Genomic DNA, 19,502 nt, shown 5'->3' on the forward strand with positions numbered 1-19,502 from the left:
CACACAGATATTATGTGTGTTAAGTAGGAACTCAGTCGCAAGAAGTAATTTATGATATCACTACATAATAATAAAAAGACGAACCATTTAATAACATAAGTATGATGTATTTTATTGAAATTTAAACATATTTCAACAAATGCTCAAAATGATCACCGCCTTCCACAATGCAAAGCTCTGCGCGACGTCGGATGTTCCTTTGAACTCTACAAAGTACAAATTCGTTGGCTTTCACGACTTCTAAATGGTTTTATAATTTTTTGCCGAAGTTCCGCGACCGTATTTGATTGGCGTTTATAAACTATCCTTTTAACCTCGCCGCACAAAAAAAAATCTGGACTACGGGGTGGCCATTCTACAGGACCGTTACGCTCTATCCAACGCCCGGGGAACTATTGGTCAAGGAACCCGCAAAGCAAAATCGTGTTCTTTTAGGATAATCGGCTAAAACGATATCCTGCACCCGTTGAAAATGAAAAGGGTGCAATTTTTCCGATTTTAATAGTCTCCAAATAAAAACTTGGGTCGTTCCGAATCGTGCCGCTGCTTCTCGAGTGCTTGCTTCAGGATTGCGGATAAAATACCTAAGTACTCGTGTTGAAAACTGTTCTATCTTGGTCGCCGTCCTCTGCCTTGGGCATGATCTGGAACTGCGAACTGTCCATGGGCCCTCAAATGATGCACCATGTCGTTTATCAACTGCCGTGTGGGGATCGGACACTCCGGGTAGCGTTCATGAAAGAGAACTTGCGTCTGCACCGTACTCCGCGACGTAAAATAAAATTCTACCATATGTAATCGTTGAATGTTTGTAAATAGATAAGGAGGAGGCATAGTTTTAACTTTTCCAATCGCCAATTAAAGCTAAAACTACTTAATCAATATTTTATTATTTTGACACTTAAAGATGCTTCATTTATTCATAAATTATCAGTATTGATGATAAACAAAGTGTAGACAAAGTAGTTAGGGTAACCATGACGGGGTCAAAAATAATGGAAATAATTAAAACAATGGTACAACAATTGCGATTATTTAAACAACGGGAGACCTAGTGGACATTATTAGCATTAAATAGTTAAGTTTTAAAAATATATTTTGTATTACGTCTTATGTATCACTCTGTATGCCACTGAAATTAAATGCAAAAGCGGTGATTCTAGAATGTGAAAGTGGAAAAAGAAGTGTCAGATGCCGAATCCGATCCATCTTAACGTTTTAAGGCATTTTTACAACACTGTCTGCCACCACACTTCCCAGCCTGCTGTAAAGTCCTTCAGTAAACAAACCCATGATAACACGTCTTTTGTAATGCCACCCCGCACCAGCGTCTCCCGAGCGTCGGCTTTTAGTCAATTCAACTGAGGTTGTTATTCGATGCCACCTTAGCGCAACTGCCTTCAGCGTCATTTTCCACAGCGCTGACTAGTCGCCTACGTTCAGAAGACACTACAGGTCACACCTCGGACACTGGCGATCAAATATATGAAAGAGGCGCTTTCCTAGCACACAGTCTAAGCTCGTGTAGGTGAACGCGTACTATGCTTGTATGAGCGAAATATGACAGGTCGACTGTTCGCGTTTTTGACAGGCGGTAACTATGAAGTAACCGAGAGGGGGCGGGCGGCACTTTCAGCGGGGAGCGGGAGTGACCATACTGTACGATAGTACTCTTTATTATACTGTGGTTAGATGGTCCCAGTGAGAGCGTACCATACGATATCCGCAGGAGGTGCCGGGTAACGCAGGGCCGGCGTAGTAGAAGCCGGCGCGGTGCGGCGTGCGGCACGCGAGCTGAGCGCACAGCGACGCGGCCGGCGCCGCCGTCGGCGCGGCGTCCACGTCGCGGAGTAGCACCTGAAACAAACATAGTCATTCGTACGGTACCGACGGTGGCTAAAACAAGAGGAAGGCAGACATTCTCTTTGTCCTCGATGCCAGGCTCCTGATTGACCAGAATCATGTAGCCCGTCTCTCACCATCGTGTTTTTTTTGTTTTCCGTTAAATTCGACACGTCGTAAGGTTAATTATCAGGAACCATCCTGTATATCATTTTTAGTTAAATTCGCAAAAAAAAATAATTTCATCGTCTTCATAGATAATAAATGAATTTATTAGTGTGAGAGACCCTTAATAATTACATTCAAGTTGGTGTCCAGTGATTGACGGCACATGTCAAAACAAATAACATTAGGAATTGGTAAAGGCGTGTTCAGTAATTATCTTAATTTTTTTAATAACTCGATAACCGTAAAAGTTAAGACGCTTATTTCTTAGAGAAATTAATAGTATTTGATCTGAAGAACCTTCCCTTAAAGTTAAAGGAGTTCAATAAAAACAGGGTGTATATAAACATTGATTTAGTGCGTTTTCATATTACACACCTTTGAAATCCTTACGACATCCGATATCGGATCGTATAATGTGAAAACGCACCAACGATAGCCCTCATACCTCGCACTGCTTCTTAGCGCACCACACTTGTCCGCGCGCCGCCGAACCGCTCATACCTTAGCTCATCCTTTACGTCTGGCTTCTGATCCACCAACAATCATGTAGTTCAACTAACAGTCAAAAGACTCACAGCCACCATACCTCGAACTGCTTGTTAGCGCTCCAGGCCCGCCGGCGATCTTTCATGTCGCAAACGCAACACGTCGGTGACGCCGAGCTCCTGATAGTCCTGGGTATGTAGCCGAATGGCGCAAACGCTCACGAAATGAAACGCTCGTAGATATCTATCTCTATCGCTCTTGCGTATTGGCGCGACAGAGCCAGACTACCTTTCGCGGCGTTTCGTTTTCGTTTCGCGTCACAGAAATGCCATTCGGCTACGGGGCCTGATTGACCAGCTAGGGGTCAACACACATGTCCATTATAATATTCATTGCTATCATACCTCACACTGCTTCTTAGCGCCCCACACTTGCCCGGGCACGCCGCCGAATCGATCGTGTCTTAGGTCATCCTCCACATCGGGCTTCTGCCCGTCTAGCACACACGTGGCCCACACTATGTCAGCAGACTCATGACCGACCCATAAACAAGTAGCCACTTGGAAGATTTATCTAAACATAGTCTCATTTACTACGGCCATCATACCTCGCACTGCTTTTTAGCGCCCCACACTTGTCCGGGCGCGCCGCCGAATCGCTCGTGCCTCAGCTCATCCTCCACGTCCTCGATGTCGGGCTCCTGCCCGTCCAGCAAACACGTGGCCCACCTGCAAGATCAAATACTTTGTCCACATTAATTCAACTTAAGCACACATTGTACAATTTCGTTTTCATTCAACCCCTTATTTGCCAAGAGTGGCACTGAAACTTGAGTAGTTTCATGTGCTTTTCCTACCCCTTTATGGGATACAGCGCGTAAACCTAATAAGGGCGATAAATGAAACCAGACATATAATTCAATATTGTTATCATCAATTAAGAGGTGTTTTTGAGTTACTCTTAATTTTCAGCCCATAATTAATTTTTGAAAAATTTCCCAGCAGCAATGTACTGTAAACGTGGTTGCGATGACAATCAATGACAACTGTCAACAAGCGTTTAACGCGAGTGTTTGCATTACGTTGCGGGCCGAATTAATTTGTATGGATAAAAATAGTTATTTGTTATACAAGGGGGCACAAAACTTTTCCCCTCACTATAGCGAGGAAACTACAACGCAAAAAATGCGTTTATCACTGCTTCCAGTAGTTCCACAGGTGGTAAATCATCTTCATTACTAAATTCACCTACTTTTGTCAATTTTAAAGCAGTTAATTTGACTTTATTCAAGGTCAAATTACTTTACCCACTAGTGGATAAAATGCGTTTTTACCCGCTGGTATTAAAGGACAAAACACGTGTTTCCGAGCTAGTGAGGGGAAAAAAATATTTCAATTTTAAGTAAATGTTATCTAATTCCATTTTTTATGTCCTATACTCACCACCGTTAAGAGGTTCGCCCGTATTAGGTTTACACCCTGTATGTATGTATGTACACTAGCTACGAGTTTGCTGAGTAATATGGAAATTATTTAGAAAATAAGGGGTAAGTAGATAGCTTTATTGTAATTAGATGAATCAGAAAATACCTTCAAGTACTAGAATTACAGAGATGAATCACAGTCATTATGAAAGTGACACCAACCAACTAATCGTAATTTCTTAAAGAACTTTTGCGCTAGCAAAATTAACTTAATCGTGTTGCCAATACTTTTAATAAGGCGTTTAAAAATGAGAATGAAAAACTATTTTTTAGCGTAAATGAGTTGGTTCTTCGCCACTCGAGATATTTACAAGTAATGAAGGAAGGATATACATATAATGTTCAAAAATTTTTATAGTTTGTAAAGTGGACACCAAAACTTGAAAAAAATGCCATCATTGGACATCCCCAAATAACGGGTGTTGCCCCTTAGTACATGCTTACTACACTGGGATGGTGCAGGTAGTGTTATGTTATGTCACATTGTAAATTTCATTAATATATAATAAAAAGAATAATGGACCGAACACAATTCCTTGAGGTGCCCCATAACAGATAGAAAACTAGATGAATAATTTTCCTTTGTCTTCGTAGTCAAAGATATTTTTTTATTTGTGTGATTTGTTTTCTATCTGTTAAGTACGAACGGATTAGATTGAGAACATTTCCGCGAATTCCATAAGCAAAAAGTTTGTCTAAAAGTATATTGTAATCAACAAAGTCGAATGCTTTCGACATGTCCATATTATACAAGGCGCACGTAGGATTTTTTTTATCCATGTTTTACTTGCTGCACTAAGTCAAAACGTTGTTGCTTGCCTACAGATGATCTACGCCAGGATGGTGTAGTATAGTAATGGTAGTGATATGTTTATGTCATACTGTAGGTCGGCGACGACGCGCGCGCTGCAGGGCGACCACGTGGCCTCGCCGTGCGTGCCGCGCGAGGGCGACATGATGTAGCCGTCGCGCGCGCACGAGTTGCCCGCGCCGTCGTGGTGCATGCCCAGGCTGGAAAACGACACATCTGTCATACAAGTTACCCAAGACATTATACCCAAAAGTTCAAGCGCCATCGGCTAATAATTGCTCTGAGCAGTGTGTTAACCCGCAGTCTCACGAGAGACCCAGAAGAAAAACAAATCACAATATTTCGGTTTACGTCATTCGCTGTAGTAGCCTACTTTTCTCAAAATCTACAGACTGTGCGATTTAAGTAAATAATTATATCAAATTACTTTTTACTAGGCCTTAAAAGCCTGTGAAAAGGAACTTCCTGGTCGTTACGTCTTAATAACCCTTGAACTGTCAAAAGTAGAATAAATAGGTGCAAGAAAAAAAAATCCTTAGCCTATTTGACTGTTCCATTGCTGGGCAAAAGCCTCTCCCTGGCTCTCCATGACTCCCGATTGTCCGTTTCCTCCGGAGTTAGAAAATAATACAAATATACTGATGAAGTTATTAGAGGGTGGTCATTTTATCCACATAGTTTGTGGTGCCCTATAGGTATGGGGGGTAAGGACAGCGACAGACTTGTGTCCGATCTCATGCGCGAGGATGTAGACGGAGGTGAAGCCGGCGGAGGGGTAGGGGCGGCCGAGCGCGTCGGCGGCGCCGAACTCCGCCACCACGCACGCGTGCGCCGGCAGGCACACGCCGCCCACCGGCGCCAGCCCCATCGTCACGCCGTTGCGCCGCCCGCCTTCCTCCGAGTACAGGTCCATTCTGGAAAAAATTATTGGAAAAATATAATGCAAGTGTCTGAAAAAAGAATGGAAACTTATCTTCCAACTAGGCGAACTTTTCTCGACCAAATGGGGGAAATATTACAGAAAGTCCAGGTCAGTGTGCGTAGCCGAATGCACACAGGCTCACTATAATATCTCTTTCGTAGCTATCTATCGTTCTTGCGTATTGGCGCGACAGAGCCAAACTCATTTCTGTCGGCGTCTAGCATCTACGACTGTCATTCAGCTACGCCGGTAGGTCAGAAGTACTCGAAACCGTCGAGCATGTATGAGGAACGTTATGAAATTTCGTGAAAGAGTTCGAAAGTGGTTTTTCACGATCGTAAGGCAAATGGAAATCCGTGATTTTTGCCTGTAGGGTCTCTGGGAAACAGGCACAAATGTATGTATGTATAATGCAATGGAATGCCTGTGATTAACTTCATAGCAAAAGCACTGGTGGTGTTACAATACCTGAACACGAAAGTAAAACATACTCGTAATACTTATATTTCTTTACTCAATTTAGTCATAGTTTATAGGTTTAAGCTGCGTCAGCCGCATCAGAGACAACTGGATGTGTGTGCCTATAGGGAGTAATGCTTGTAGAGCTCTCAAGGTACTACGATATTAAGAATAAAACCAAGCGAAAAGGTAAGTTAGTTTACCCTGACATTATGACATAAAACAGAAATGCTCCGAGACATTATTATCGTCCACGTTGAGCGACCGTTGATACGCGCAGAGAAGGATTCCAACAGGTGGCCGCGCGTTGCGTGACGCTACAATACTACCGGGCTACGATCAGAGTAGGGTAAGTCGCACCAGACACAACTGGATGTGTGTAAGTACCAATGCTTGCATAGCTCTTCAGGTTTGTAAGATATGATGATAATGCAGACAAAATTAATAGAGCTAAATGGATGTTTACCCTGAGAGAAGTAAAGCCATATCCCAATGCTCCGGATCATTGTCATCTTCTACGTTGAGCGACCGCTGGTATGCGCAGAAGGAGTCTAACAGGCGACCGCGCTCTGCATGCCGAGATAATGCTACCGGCTGGGTTCGGAGCAAGGTCAGCCGCACCAGGGACAACTGGATGTGGGTGCCGAGGGACCAGTGCTGGTACAGCGCTTGCACCTGAAATGTGGAAGGATTGGGGCGTTGATTTCAAGCTAGTTAATACAAGAGACAGGTTTTTCTTTATTATCGAGGCGAAAATTTTAAAAAGATATGTAATTCGTTACCTTCTTACCAGAAATTGAAGTTTTTAAATGGAACAGGTATCTACATAAACTGTCGATAGAAACAAACCTTCGCTGTGCTTCAGACAAATCATATGAGACACAATTACTGATAACAACGCGTTAGAGCGCATTACATCAAAACATACATAGATGCATAATGAAGCAACAATGCAAGCATTAGCATTCACAGATGTAATTGGAACCGCCACCTGTTTCTATTCAATTCATAGACAATTCACGGATCAATAGAGACACCAGATATCGCTAAGGTAAATCTAAATACGCATATATATTGTAATGTGTTTAATGAAGAGCTTATGTACATAAGCCCCTCATTATATGGATTATGAAAGTGTATAACTGTATAGTGTATACCTACCTAAATGAACAATGAGGTGGTCGTTAAGTATTTTAACTGTGAAGAGTGATAAATACTATTCCAAACTAAGGCCAACAGAACGAAAAAATTCGACAATAAGTAATATTTAAATCTACGAACATATGTAAACTACTTACTCCATTAATATACGCCAGCAACATATCCCTCAATTCAGCCTCCTTATAATTAAAGTACGGGTTGAACGTCTTGTAAGCCGCCTCGTCCAGGAACAGGGCGATCTCGATGGTGTAGCTGGACGGGGGCGGTTTGTGCGGGTAGGGCGCGCGGGGGCGGCGCGGGCGCGGGCGGAGCGTGCGCGCGTCGTCGGCCGGCGCGCGCGGCGACGGCGCGCGCCGGATCATGTGCGCGGCGCGCCCGCCGTCCGCCGCGCGACCCACGCCCGCCGGCAGCGGACGCACCTCGTATGTGGAGTTGTCTACGACGATCAGCCCGTGCTGGAATTGAAAGGAGATATCGGAAAAATAATGTTTCAGACGAATTAGCGCTCCTAACTGGTTATTGTAACCGTTATTACCTTTTAGGCGATGCAAGTTTCGTTAATTATTTTGTCTATTGTCATTAGCAAATAATATTGCCCTCAAATCTCAGATAAAAACTACAATATATTGATACCCCTAATGGTCGTTGCCTGCGGAGAGCGCGGCGACACCATCGACGTCGGTGTGCTGGAAAAGGCACGAATGGTCACATGAGTCGGGTCCCCGCTCCGACCACTATGACGCGCTTTCCTTACTAATATACATAGGCACACCTCGGACACTGGCGATCAAATATGTGAAAGAGGCGCGTTCCTAGCACACAGTTTAAGCTCGTGTAGGTGTACGCGTATTAAGTATGCTTGTATGAGTGAAATATGACAGGTTGACTGTTCGCGTTTTTGACAGGCGGTAACTGTGAAGTACCTAACCGAGAGGGGGTGGGCGGCACTTTCAGCGGGGAGCGGGAGTGGCCATACTGTACGATAGTACTATTTATTATACTGTGACATAGGTATACAAAAGTAAGAGTCGTACCAATGCATGCTTGCAGGCAAAGACATTATGTTAGAAGTAGCACGAGGCGTCCACCGCCGCCAGCGGTTCATCGTGTCCACGCTGACGCACTAAATACACTTACTAACCTATCCAAACGAATGAAACGTACCAATGCATGGTCCTTACAGGCTGAGAACGCGGCAACAGCATCAACACCGGCGTGCTGGAAGTGGCAGGAAGCGTCAACCGCCGACAGCGGTCCGTCACGCCCACGCTCCGACCACACGCCGAATGCCCGAGCCACCAAACGTCGGTTCGGGACCAGGCGTAGGGAGAAACTCCTGTAAAGGTAATCATTAAATAGTTAATTGTTGTACAAGTGGGCAAAACTTAACCGCACGTGCCTATATTGATTCCGAGATTTCCGAGCAAGTGAAAGATTACTTTTTTTCACCATACCAAACAAATACGAGGAAAATATCTCTCTCTCTAGACTCAAAATCAACGTCTATCAAGGGAGTCTTTACCAGTTGGTGTTGTGAAAATTAAGATAACTTATGTAGAAATCTTAAAATTGCATGTACCCAATAAACGACTAGAATTTACAAATAACAAAAAATAAAACCGCCTTCAAAAATAAGCGCGTTACAAAACACGGAGAAACTAAAAAGCAAAAAATAATAAACCTTTGAATTCAGATTTCTTATCGTATTGCAATAATCTAAACATCCAAATTATAAACAAATCAATTATTTTTGTAGTCGGTACCAGACCTGTTCGTCGCCTTGCTATTGCCTGTTTGCCCCACCCAAACATACGCAGGCTGGCACCGACTCCAAAAATAATTGATTTGTTTATAATTTGGATGTTTAGATTATTGCAATACGATAAGAAATCTGAATTCAAAGGTTTATTATTTTCTGCTTTTTAGTTTCTCCGTGTTTTGTAACGCGCTTATTTTTGAAGGCGGTTTTATTTTTTGTTAAAAAAGTTTATTTATTTGTTGATTTTAGTGGTTACTATTGATATTATATGTATCAGTCCGAATATATGTACACTAGTGAAAGAATTATCCTTTAACTCCTAACCATTGAGGAGTTGACCTTCCATCATCAGCTCAGCCACATAAAATTATTACCATCAGGCGTAAATACTGGTTTACCTTTGAAAAATACACTAAAAACATTACATGTGCCTATAACATTTGAAGAGTTCCCTCGATTTCTCCAGGATCCCATCATCAGACCCTGACTTGGTGCCAATGGGACCATCTCGGGGTTATACCCGTTCGATCAAAAAAAAATTTTGAAAATCGGTCCACAATTCTCGGAGATATCGAGGAACATACATACAAAAAAAAAATAATAAAAAAAAAACATTCAGTCGAATTGAGAACCTCCTCCTTTTTTGAAGTCGGTTAAAAAGAACTTTGGTTGGGTTGTAATAGTTTCATGGCCTTCAAATTGTAAACGTCTCTGTGTAAAAAGTTGTTGGACTTTTTATGATATCGTTTGAGGTCTACTACTACTCAGTTCTTTTTTGTGCGATATACTCGTACCATTTACTATTAGTAGGTACTACTTATGAACATGATTACATAAATTACGATATCCCTCGCGGCCGCAACGAGATTTGCGTTTATAACGTGTAAAAAACTAAAATTTAAGTATTACAACTTATGTAGAGCATTCTTACTATCTAACACTAATAAGTATTAGTTCTTTAGAGTTTTAATGTTCTACTAACCATTTATGGACCTTGAGTCTGAAATAAATTATTTTTATTTTTATTTATTTATTAATCTGCTATAATAACGTTATGTAACTTAATTTCCAATTTATTTATTGGTAAGTCACAGAATTTTGCTCGTTTAATAGAGGAGGCCGAGGTAAATTGAAATTATCCGCTACTTGTCTTAATGCAAGGAATTGCCCTCAATGTGCGTCCTTGTATCAAGGACGTCTGGTCCCTACTGGTGGAACGCAGCTATCTGTTTTTCATAGATTGATCTCTCAAAATTGACGTTGTATCATCTTATAGATACCTCTGTATATTATGACTTGATTCATAATGTGTATAGATTTCGCTAGTTAACACATCATTCACATTCGTACGTCGGCGTATCATACGATCAACAAACAGACCGAGCCGTCTGCCCATCTGGGACGAAATATCCGCATACATCGCATGCAGAACCATGCCGTGGATTTGTTCTGGGTATGAACATAATTGCCATTTAATTAAGTTTTACTGGGACTAGTAGAGATAAAGAGCTTTCATTGCTGGCTAGGTATTTCCAGTCTACCACAGACATGTTTGTTTACCTAAGTTATATGCACTTTTACGACGACTTCATAAATGGACTGAGAAAGTGAGAAAATTCACAACGTTTTCTCGTTTTCGTTGAACTTTATTAAAGAAATATGGTTTACAAAAGTGTTCTCTAGACGATTTAGAAACTACGCGTATACCAAGAAATTGTTATTTGTTATACAAGGGGGCAAAGTTGTATTTTAACGCCGAGTGTGGAATTGAAAAACGAGCAAGTGAAAGGATTCAATAGTTGAACCACGAGCGAAGCGAGTGGTTCGAGAATAGAATCCTGAACTTGCGAGTTTTTTAACACACGAGAAGTAAAATACATTTGCACCCGAGTGTAACACAAAACTTTTCCCCTCACTATAGCGAGGAAACTACAACGCAAAAAATGCGTTTATCACTGCTTCCAGTAGTTCCACAGGTGGTAAATCATCTTCATTACTAAATTCACCTACTTTTGTCAATTTTAAAGCAGTTAATTTGACTTTATTCAAGGTCAAATTACTTTACCCACTAGTAGATAAAATGCGTTTTTACCCGCTGGTATTAAAGGACAAAACACGTGTTTCCGAGCTAGTGAGGGGAAAATGACTTTATTGTAGTTGTGTACTTGCGTTAGTAGGTACACAAGACTGATGCTCGCTACAGCGTTAGTACCGTACGTTGACTGTTGATGAGATTCGAAGGAGACATTCAATCGAGTAGCTTGCCTTAATTTATTAAGATCCATTTATTAATTAAGATACATCATGTAAATTTATAAAATGATTATGTTACGAGTAGGTATTTTTATGTTGTATCAATTTTTTGCTGTACATAGGTATACAATCCTTTCATTTTCCAATCATTAACCAAACTAGAAATCTTAAAAATCTAAGCCCCGCCGATGGAAGTACAGGCCTATTTGGAAGGTGCTCGTTGATGTATTTTGTTCTTCTATATTTGCCTGTTTCAGTTCAGTACATGTTGACGTATTATGTACTCAGCGACCGAAGGCATCGAAGCTGTAAGAACAGGTCGCTACGCTACCAGCATCAAACCGTTGGGCCTCGCAATAGCAATGTTACAAGTGGTTGAAGCTGTACGGAACGTGGACGTCATCTACCGCCCGCTGACTGCTGGGCTTCGCGCGACATCAACTCCGGCAGGTATACCACTTGCACATCGCTGCCCTTACCCGACTGTCGCCTGGGTAAGCAAGTTAAGACCACTGTAGACCTCACTCACCGACCACAGGCATCGAAGCTGTATGGAATTGGCACGTCGTCTCCATGCACTGCCCGAGCCTCGCGTGCCTTGCGCATCGGTAACCTTCTGGCTATCAGCCGAGTAGGTAAGCATTGCAGGTTCAGACAACTGTAGAGGTACTCGCCGACCGAAGGCATCGAAGCCGTAAGGAACGAGAATATCGTCTCCACTCTGCTCGCCGTCTGCTGAGCTTCACGCGGCAGCAGCGCCGGCAGGTAGACCACTTGCACATCGGTAGCCTGCTCGGCTACCAGCCTGATTAAGCAAGTAGTACCACTGTGGACGTACTCACCGACCGAAGGCATCGAATCTGTATGGAACTGGTACATCATCTCCACGGCCCGCCGACTGCTGAGCCTCGAGCGGCAGCAGCGCCGGCAGGTAGACCACTTGCACGTCGGTAGCCTGCTCGGCCACCAGCCTGATTAAGCAAGTAGTACCACTGTAGACGTACTCACCGACCGAAGGCATCGAAGCTGTATGGAACTGGTACATCATCTCCACGGCCCGCCGACTGCTGAGCCTCGAGCGGCAGCAGCGCCGGCAGGTAGACCACTTGCACGTCAGTAGCCTGCTCGGCGCCATCGCCCAGCCACCAGCTTGGGAGTTGTAGTAGGTCCTGCAATAGGTACGTCATAATATATTTTATTCAGGATAATCAGGATGCTTAAAAAAATTTTTTTAACCGCCGCCTCAAATCTCTCAAGGAAGGAAGATTTTCAATTCGTCTGTATGTTATTTTTTTTATTTTTTTTAATGTTTGGTCCACGATATCTCCGTCGTTACTGGACGAAAATTTTTTTTTGATTGAATGTATATGCATACCGATTGGTCCCATTTTCCTCAGAACTCAGTACTGATGATGGGATCCTGGAGAAATCGAGGGAACTCCTCAAATCTGAAAGGCACAGATATGGTGATTTTTGTGTTTTTTTTTAAGGAACAGCATGCATTTACGTACGGAACAGTGACATTTGGTGCAGTGGAACTGTTGATGATGGCCAGAACGGAACTCCTCATATCTGAACGGCACACTTATAGTGACATTGGTATTTTTATAAGAACAGCATGCACTTACGTCCAGAACAGTAACATTTGGTGCAGTGGAACTGCTGATGATGGTGAGAAGAAACTCCTCAATTCTGAACGGCACGCTTATAGTAACTTTGGTATTTTCATAAGAACAGCATGAACTTACGTCCAGAATAGTGACATTTGGTGCAGTGGAACTGCTGATGATGGTCAGAACGAAACTCCTCAAATCTGAACGGCACGCTTATAGTGACTTTGGTATTTTTATAAGAACAGCATGAACTTACGTCCAGAATAGTGACATTTGGTGCAGTGGAACTGCTGATGATGGTCAGAACCGAACTCCTCAAATCTGAACCGCACGCTAATAGTGACTTTGGTATTTTTATAAGAACAGCATGTACTTACGTCCAGAACAGTGATATTTGGTGCAGTGGAACTGCTGATGAAGATCAGATCGGAACTCCTTAAATCTGAACGGCACACTTATAGTGACTTTGGTATTTTTATAAGAATAGCATTCATTTAAGTTCAGAACAGTGACATTTATTTAGTTATGTTTGTTAAGAATATTGAGTTTTCAAGTAAAATTTTGTCAAGCTTCGATTTCTTATAATCAGATTTATGAGGAATTGTTGAGGAAACTCCTCAAACCTTAACGGTATACGTATATTCATTTGTGTTCCCATCAAATAATTAAAGTATTAAAAGCAGTTTTAAAAGATATCTGCACATTTCTACATAATTCAACATTCGCAAGTAGCTTTCACCAGAACCCCAAAGGCGGCGGTTTTTTTTTCTTAAAAATTATTTACAAAAACACTGTCACAGAATAAATCGTCACTGATAATGATAGGTAATTAACCGCCGCCCCAAATCTCAAGGAAGGTGCTTCTCAATTCGTCTGTATGTTTTTTTTTAATGTTTGTTCCACGATATCTCTGTTGTTACTGGACCGATTTTGATTTTTTTTTATTTATTGAATGTATATTATGCATACAGATTGGTCCCATTTTTATCAGAACCCAGTTCTGATGATGGGATCCTGGAGAAATCGAGGGAACTCGTCAAATCTGAAAGGTATACATATGGCGATTTTTGTGTTTTTAAAGGAAGATAATATATTTACGTACGGAACAGTGACATTTGGTGCACTGGAACTGCTGATGATGGTCAGAACGGAACTCCCCAAATCTGAACGGCACACTTATAGTGACTTTGGTATTTTTATAAGAACAGCATGCAGTTACGTCCAGAACAGTGACATTTGGTCCACTGGAACTGCTGATGAAGATCAGAACGGAACTCCTCAAATCTGAACGGCAGACTAATAGTGACTTTGGTATTTTTATAAGAACAGCATGCACTTACGTCCAGAACAGTGACATTTGGTGCAGTGGAACAGCTGAAGATGATCAGAACGGAACTCCTCAAATGTGAACGGCACACTTATAATTACTTTGGTATTTTTATAAGAACCGCTTGCATTTATTTACGTTCAGAACAGTGACATTTACTTGTTAGGAGATTTTGTTCTCTTTGTTATGTTTGTTAAGCATATTGAGTTATCAGATCAAATTTTGTCAAACTCGATTTCTTATAATCGGATATCGGATTCATGAGGAATTGAGGAAACTCCTCAAACCTTAACGGTATACGTATTCGTGTTTCCATCAAATAATAAAAGATATACATTAAAAGCTACATACCTAATCCAACATTCGCAAGTACCTTTTCACCAGAACCCCAAAAGCGGCGGTTTTTTTTTTCTCAGAAATTATGTTTTCACTCAGTTTGATATCAATCAAATCGTGGTAATCTTTCCAAAATTATTGAAAACTAAGCTAACATGTTAAAATCGGAATCATTTGAAAATGGTATTACTTATCCTCAAACTGGAAAATAACATTCTAGAATATAGAGGCTGCTCCTGCGGCCTTAAGCGTTCATTAGAAATTGTATACCTACCTACGTAATGACGTCTAAACCACTTTACTGCCAAAATTAATTTACTACGTAATGACATCGAATTATACCTGTAATATCTTATTTATCTTACAATGGAGGTGCGTGTTTTATCGGATTAGTCGTCGCCGGCGTCGTCATCGAAACCGCGAGCTTGAGTTACAAAGTTACACGTGTATGCAATGTCGATGTACTTATCTATTACGAGTATTACGGTTTGGTAATATAGGTACCCAACATAACTAAGAATGTAGGTATGTAACATTCAAACACAATTTATTATTGTTTATGAATAAATTAATGAAATGAAATTAACTGTCACTACTGGCTACTTACAGACATTCATAAATATCATAACTTCATAAGTCATAAGCATTTATTGCATACATATTAGGTCTTAATTAGGTACATAATATGGACCCTGCAAGGGCGCAGCAATCTTAACCTAGGTACTAAACTACTACTAGGTACAGTACAATAGTTTACAATAGTTTATTATATGTAAATGAAGAGTAGAATATGTAACTACACTAACTACATATTCTCTCTATATCAAAGATAGGAGAAGAGTAAAGGACGATGTATTATTTCTGCGAAGACTATCTCTAATTGAATTTAAAATTTAAAAACCCACGCAGTTTATCTACGAAGATCTATCTCACTCACTTTCAATCGCAGATTTGCGGGATCAAATATAATTCTGAGTAGTCCAACAATGTAATCAATGTGGGTATCAGGAACGCGTCAAAGCAGTGTCAACAAGGCGTTGATAAATACGGCTTAGCCGCGGTAATCGGGGTCGGCGGTGACAATCGCCGCTCTGGCCGCGTGGGGCCGCGGGCGCCGGCGTCGCCCTGCTCCCGGCCTCCCCGCCCTGTTCCCACGCTTCTTCACATCCTTTAATTACAGTATTCCTTCGCTAAACGATTCACAGACTAACGGCGGTGCCACAACCTTACATACTCCCGATTCACTCACAGGCGTGTTTTTATATTAAAGGAAAAAAAATGGAAAAATTTACGCTTCCGGCGGGACTTGAACCCGCATCCTTTTTGCAATCCGTGCAATGCTCTTACCAATTACCAATTGATCTTCCGTAGCTCAATTGGTAAGAGCATTGCACGGATTGCAAAAAGGATGCGGGTTCAAGTCCGCCGGAAGCGTAAATTTTTCCATTTTTTCCTTTAATATAAAAATGTTTAGAATCGTTAGCAGACGTCTCTGCTTAATAAAAATTAATTTAGTATGGGTTAGCACATTGTTACTGGTGAATTCTCAATATAACTTGAGACTCCAGTGCCGTTACAAGATGTAATAGTCTGTCGGTAGATGGCGCTAGACGTCACCCCAAGACGTGTGTACAAAAGGAAAGGCATGGAAAGATTTGCGAAGTCCGGCGTGGCTTCCGTAGCTCAATTGGTAAGAGCATTGCACGGATTGCAAAAAGGATGCGGGTTCAAGTCCCGCCGGAAGCGTAAATTTTTCCATTTTTTCCTTTAATATAAAAATGTTTAGAATCGTTAGCAGACGTCTCTGCTTAATAAAAATTAACACAGGCGTGTTGTTTACACAACAAAATAAATGTATAATGACTTCTTAACACGAAATGTAACTTTCTTCTCTTGACAACTTAATATAAAAAGCTAAGGTCGATGATTGATGAGATGATGAGCCGCATTTCTTTCTTTAATTTCAATGATATTCTTGAGTTGTTCATTCGGTTGCTTTAGGAGCCACCGAATAAAATAGTGACGGCAAGTCACTCAAACTGATGGAGGTTAGTGAAACCGAAATCGACACCACATGAGTCAGCTAAGTGTAGGTTCGACATTAGCGGATGCGAGCGAAGTAAAGGGGAAAGTAAAACTATTTGTTTTTCTTTTTCTTCAATGCTAGACAATGGAATTCCGATGAATTATCTGCCTCCGCAGCTGCGACGCAATCGCCGAGCTTAATAAGCTATTACTTCAATTTCGAAACTCGATTACGTTCGAAGGTGATGGATAATGAAAGTGATGCGCCATAGATCGCGATCGCGCGAGATAATATGCGCTCGGCTTTGCGTCTGTACCGCAGAGCGCGTGCGCTAAAGCGTTACGAGTGACTCCACTCAAGACTCCACTTAAATCATGAATCATCGATAGACCCAATTGAATAACTCTACGTGACGTTTACGCTGCGCACCGTACGTGATGCCGCTCCGAATCAGCTGAACTCAATTAAATTATGTAACTTGCTTTTGAACCAATTCTGCGAAAGTGGTTTGCAACATATTTACCCCCTTTCACCCCGCACGAATTACTATTGCGTAATTACTTGAGAATGTTATGGTTACGGACGTGCTTAGACACTACTTATTTCGTTTAATTTTATTGCTTTTATGTCATTACGTTACGCAGATCATTGGGGTCTACAAAAAGCGGTCCACTTTTGCTACCCACGTGATAAGTTGCTATGTAACGAGGCTTAGAGGCAACAACAATTCTACATCAAAGGCTTTATCAAGAACCCTTGAAAAGGATTTGACACATTTCTTTATTAAGTATTTACTTTAGACACGGACATGTAAGTAAATACAGTAAAGTAAATAAAGCATATACTTGACGAATCACGGTCACGGATTGCAGTATCATTCAGTTCAACATAACGTTACACTTGACCTTAGCTCTGCAAAATTTTACGAGAGAAGTAAGTAGGTAAGTGCCGGTATTTACTTGCGTACTTACCGGCATGCAAAGCCGCCGTAAACAATGGGTAGGTATTGGAAAGCATCGTGAAACGGTTATAGTTATACTTACTATATTTAGATACTCTATATACGTATAAATATGTATCATATAATTGTAGTAGATCCCTGAAATTTCTGATAACTTGATCTGATTTTTAGGGTTCCTTACCAAAAAGGTGCAAAAGGAACCCTTATTTCAATTAGGCATCAAAACGATTACACACATTACACAAAAACTCTGTTATTTTATCTAATGAAATACCGAAAATTCTAGAAAAGCAAACAAAGTAATTACGAATTAGGTATCTATAAATATCTACACTACCTGCGTACCTAAACTTAACATGCAACGTGAACGTATAATAAAAGTGATTCATCCCCTAATTAAAATTTGAAAAACATTGGATAAGGAAAAACAAAGGTAGGTACCTAATGTCGTAAAAAATACTAAAAACATTTTTAGCTAATATTAGTGAGTGTAACTCAATAACGCCAAATAAATAAATGAAACTTGCAATAACATTAAATACCTACGAAAAAATACATTTGGAAAACCTACATATGTATCTAAAGTACATAAAATTACATAATTAACACTAATAATTAAGTAGATACAATATTTGTATGTCCTGTTTACTATACGAGTAGCTAGAGTTAGTTATTTGCCTACATTAAAAGTGATATAAAATCCGCCCGCCCTAAGCGACTTACAGGAAAATGCGCAGGGGCAGAAGCGCGCGCGCGCAGCAGTAGCAGCAGCGCCGCGGTCACGAGGTGCACTCTCGTCGCCATCTCGCACTGGCATCGCACTCCAGCCAACTGGTCCTCCACTCTCGCGCACCACTTTATAAACTCGCACAAGGGAACCGCATGCAGGTGCTTTGAATATCGAAGACGCGATGCACCGTGCGAACGACCCGACCGATGTTGCCGCGCGATTAGAGCGCGTACACTTATGCGGCGCCAGCTACCGAATAACCATCGAGCCCCCAACGTTCGCACCTCCGAGAGAGAAAGTCGGTAGGAAAGTGCAGATTTTGGCTGTCATGACACCGCCCACGCGCGTCCCTCCGGAGCACGGACGACACTCATCCAATCCATCACCCCGGCTCCGAAGCCTACTACTCGGAGACAGCTCGGTTTCTAGACGAATATGCTAATTAATCCGTTACCCTCTGACTCAGCCGCTGACCTCGTATTTTAATTGGAACACTGCATGTGTAGCCCTCTACCTGTCATCCCGAGCCTCGTGCAACCCTACAATATTAATAGCCTTAAAAAGTTTTTCTAAGAATGCAAAAATTAAAAAGTGTTCGTCTCGCGTTAGCCATCAGTTAAGATCATTAGCATGCACCGACAAATCGTCAGTATTATTGACAGAGAGCGATAACAAGTGAGGTCAACTTGACCTCTTTTCGCAACAAAGGTGATAAGCAGTAAGGCTGCTAATGCAAGTGATTGCGGATTTTTTTAAATAATAATTGTAAGTACCACGCACATATTTAATAAACGACGGTTAATTACATTTCCTTTTAGAATGCAACAAATCAAGTACCCAAGGGACTCTGAGACTTGACTATAGGTGGGAGACTTGATGTTAAAATACGAAATATTCGAATACGCTCTACTCTTATTAACGAAATATCGTTATGGATAATAATATACATAGGTTGTGCTCTAGTAGGAGTGAACTGGTATGATTTAAGGATCTTAGAGTTTGTAAATATTTGTGAGTACCTACTGAAAGAAAAAAAATCGGGAAAAAATATAAAGATCTCAGATTTTCTTTTAAACACGGCATAACATACATATTTATCTCATGGTGACAGATTGTAGAACGACTAAAATAACTTACAGCAAACATTGAAACTGTTGAAAGTAGA

At 41.3% G+C, this 19,502-nt stretch overlaps 1 protein-coding gene across 2 annotated transcripts; it reads right to left on the reverse strand.

The window, feature by feature from the left end:
- Positions 1 to 1,614: 1,614 nt before the first annotated feature.
- On the reverse strand, positions 1,615 to 18,977 carry LOC125225713 (A disintegrin and metalloproteinase with thrombospondin motifs adt-2-like). Of its 2 annotated transcripts, XM_048129547.1 has the most exons (9): positions 18,331 to 18,971; positions 12,353 to 12,513; positions 8,497 to 8,668; positions 7,470 to 7,787; positions 6,638 to 6,846; positions 5,513 to 5,704; positions 4,862 to 4,990; positions 3,104 to 3,224; positions 1,615 to 1,857 (listed from the first exon to the last, which is right to left on the reverse strand). In XM_048129547.1, the coding sequence occupies exons 1-9, from the start codon at positions 18,409 to 18,411 to the stop codon at positions 1,678 to 1,680; spliced, it is 1,563 nt and encodes a 520-aa protein (XP_047985504.1). In that variant the 5' UTR covers positions 18,412 to 18,971; the 3' UTR covers positions 1,615 to 1,677. The 2 variants fall into 2 exon arrangements, with proteins under 2 accessions (XP_047985504.1, XP_047985505.1); XM_048129548.1 differs by lacking the exon at positions 1,615 to 1,857 and having other exon boundaries at positions 3,102 to 3,239; positions 18,331 to 18,977.
- Positions 18,978 to 19,502: the final 525 nt, after the last annotated feature.

Source organism: Leguminivora glycinivorella, chromosome 4 (genome assembly GCF_023078275.1).
Source record: "Leguminivora glycinivorella isolate SPB_JAAS2020 chromosome 4, LegGlyc_1.1, whole genome shotgun sequence".
Classification (NCBI taxonomy): Eukaryota; Metazoa; Arthropoda; class Insecta; order Lepidoptera; family Tortricidae; genus Leguminivora; species Leguminivora glycinivorella.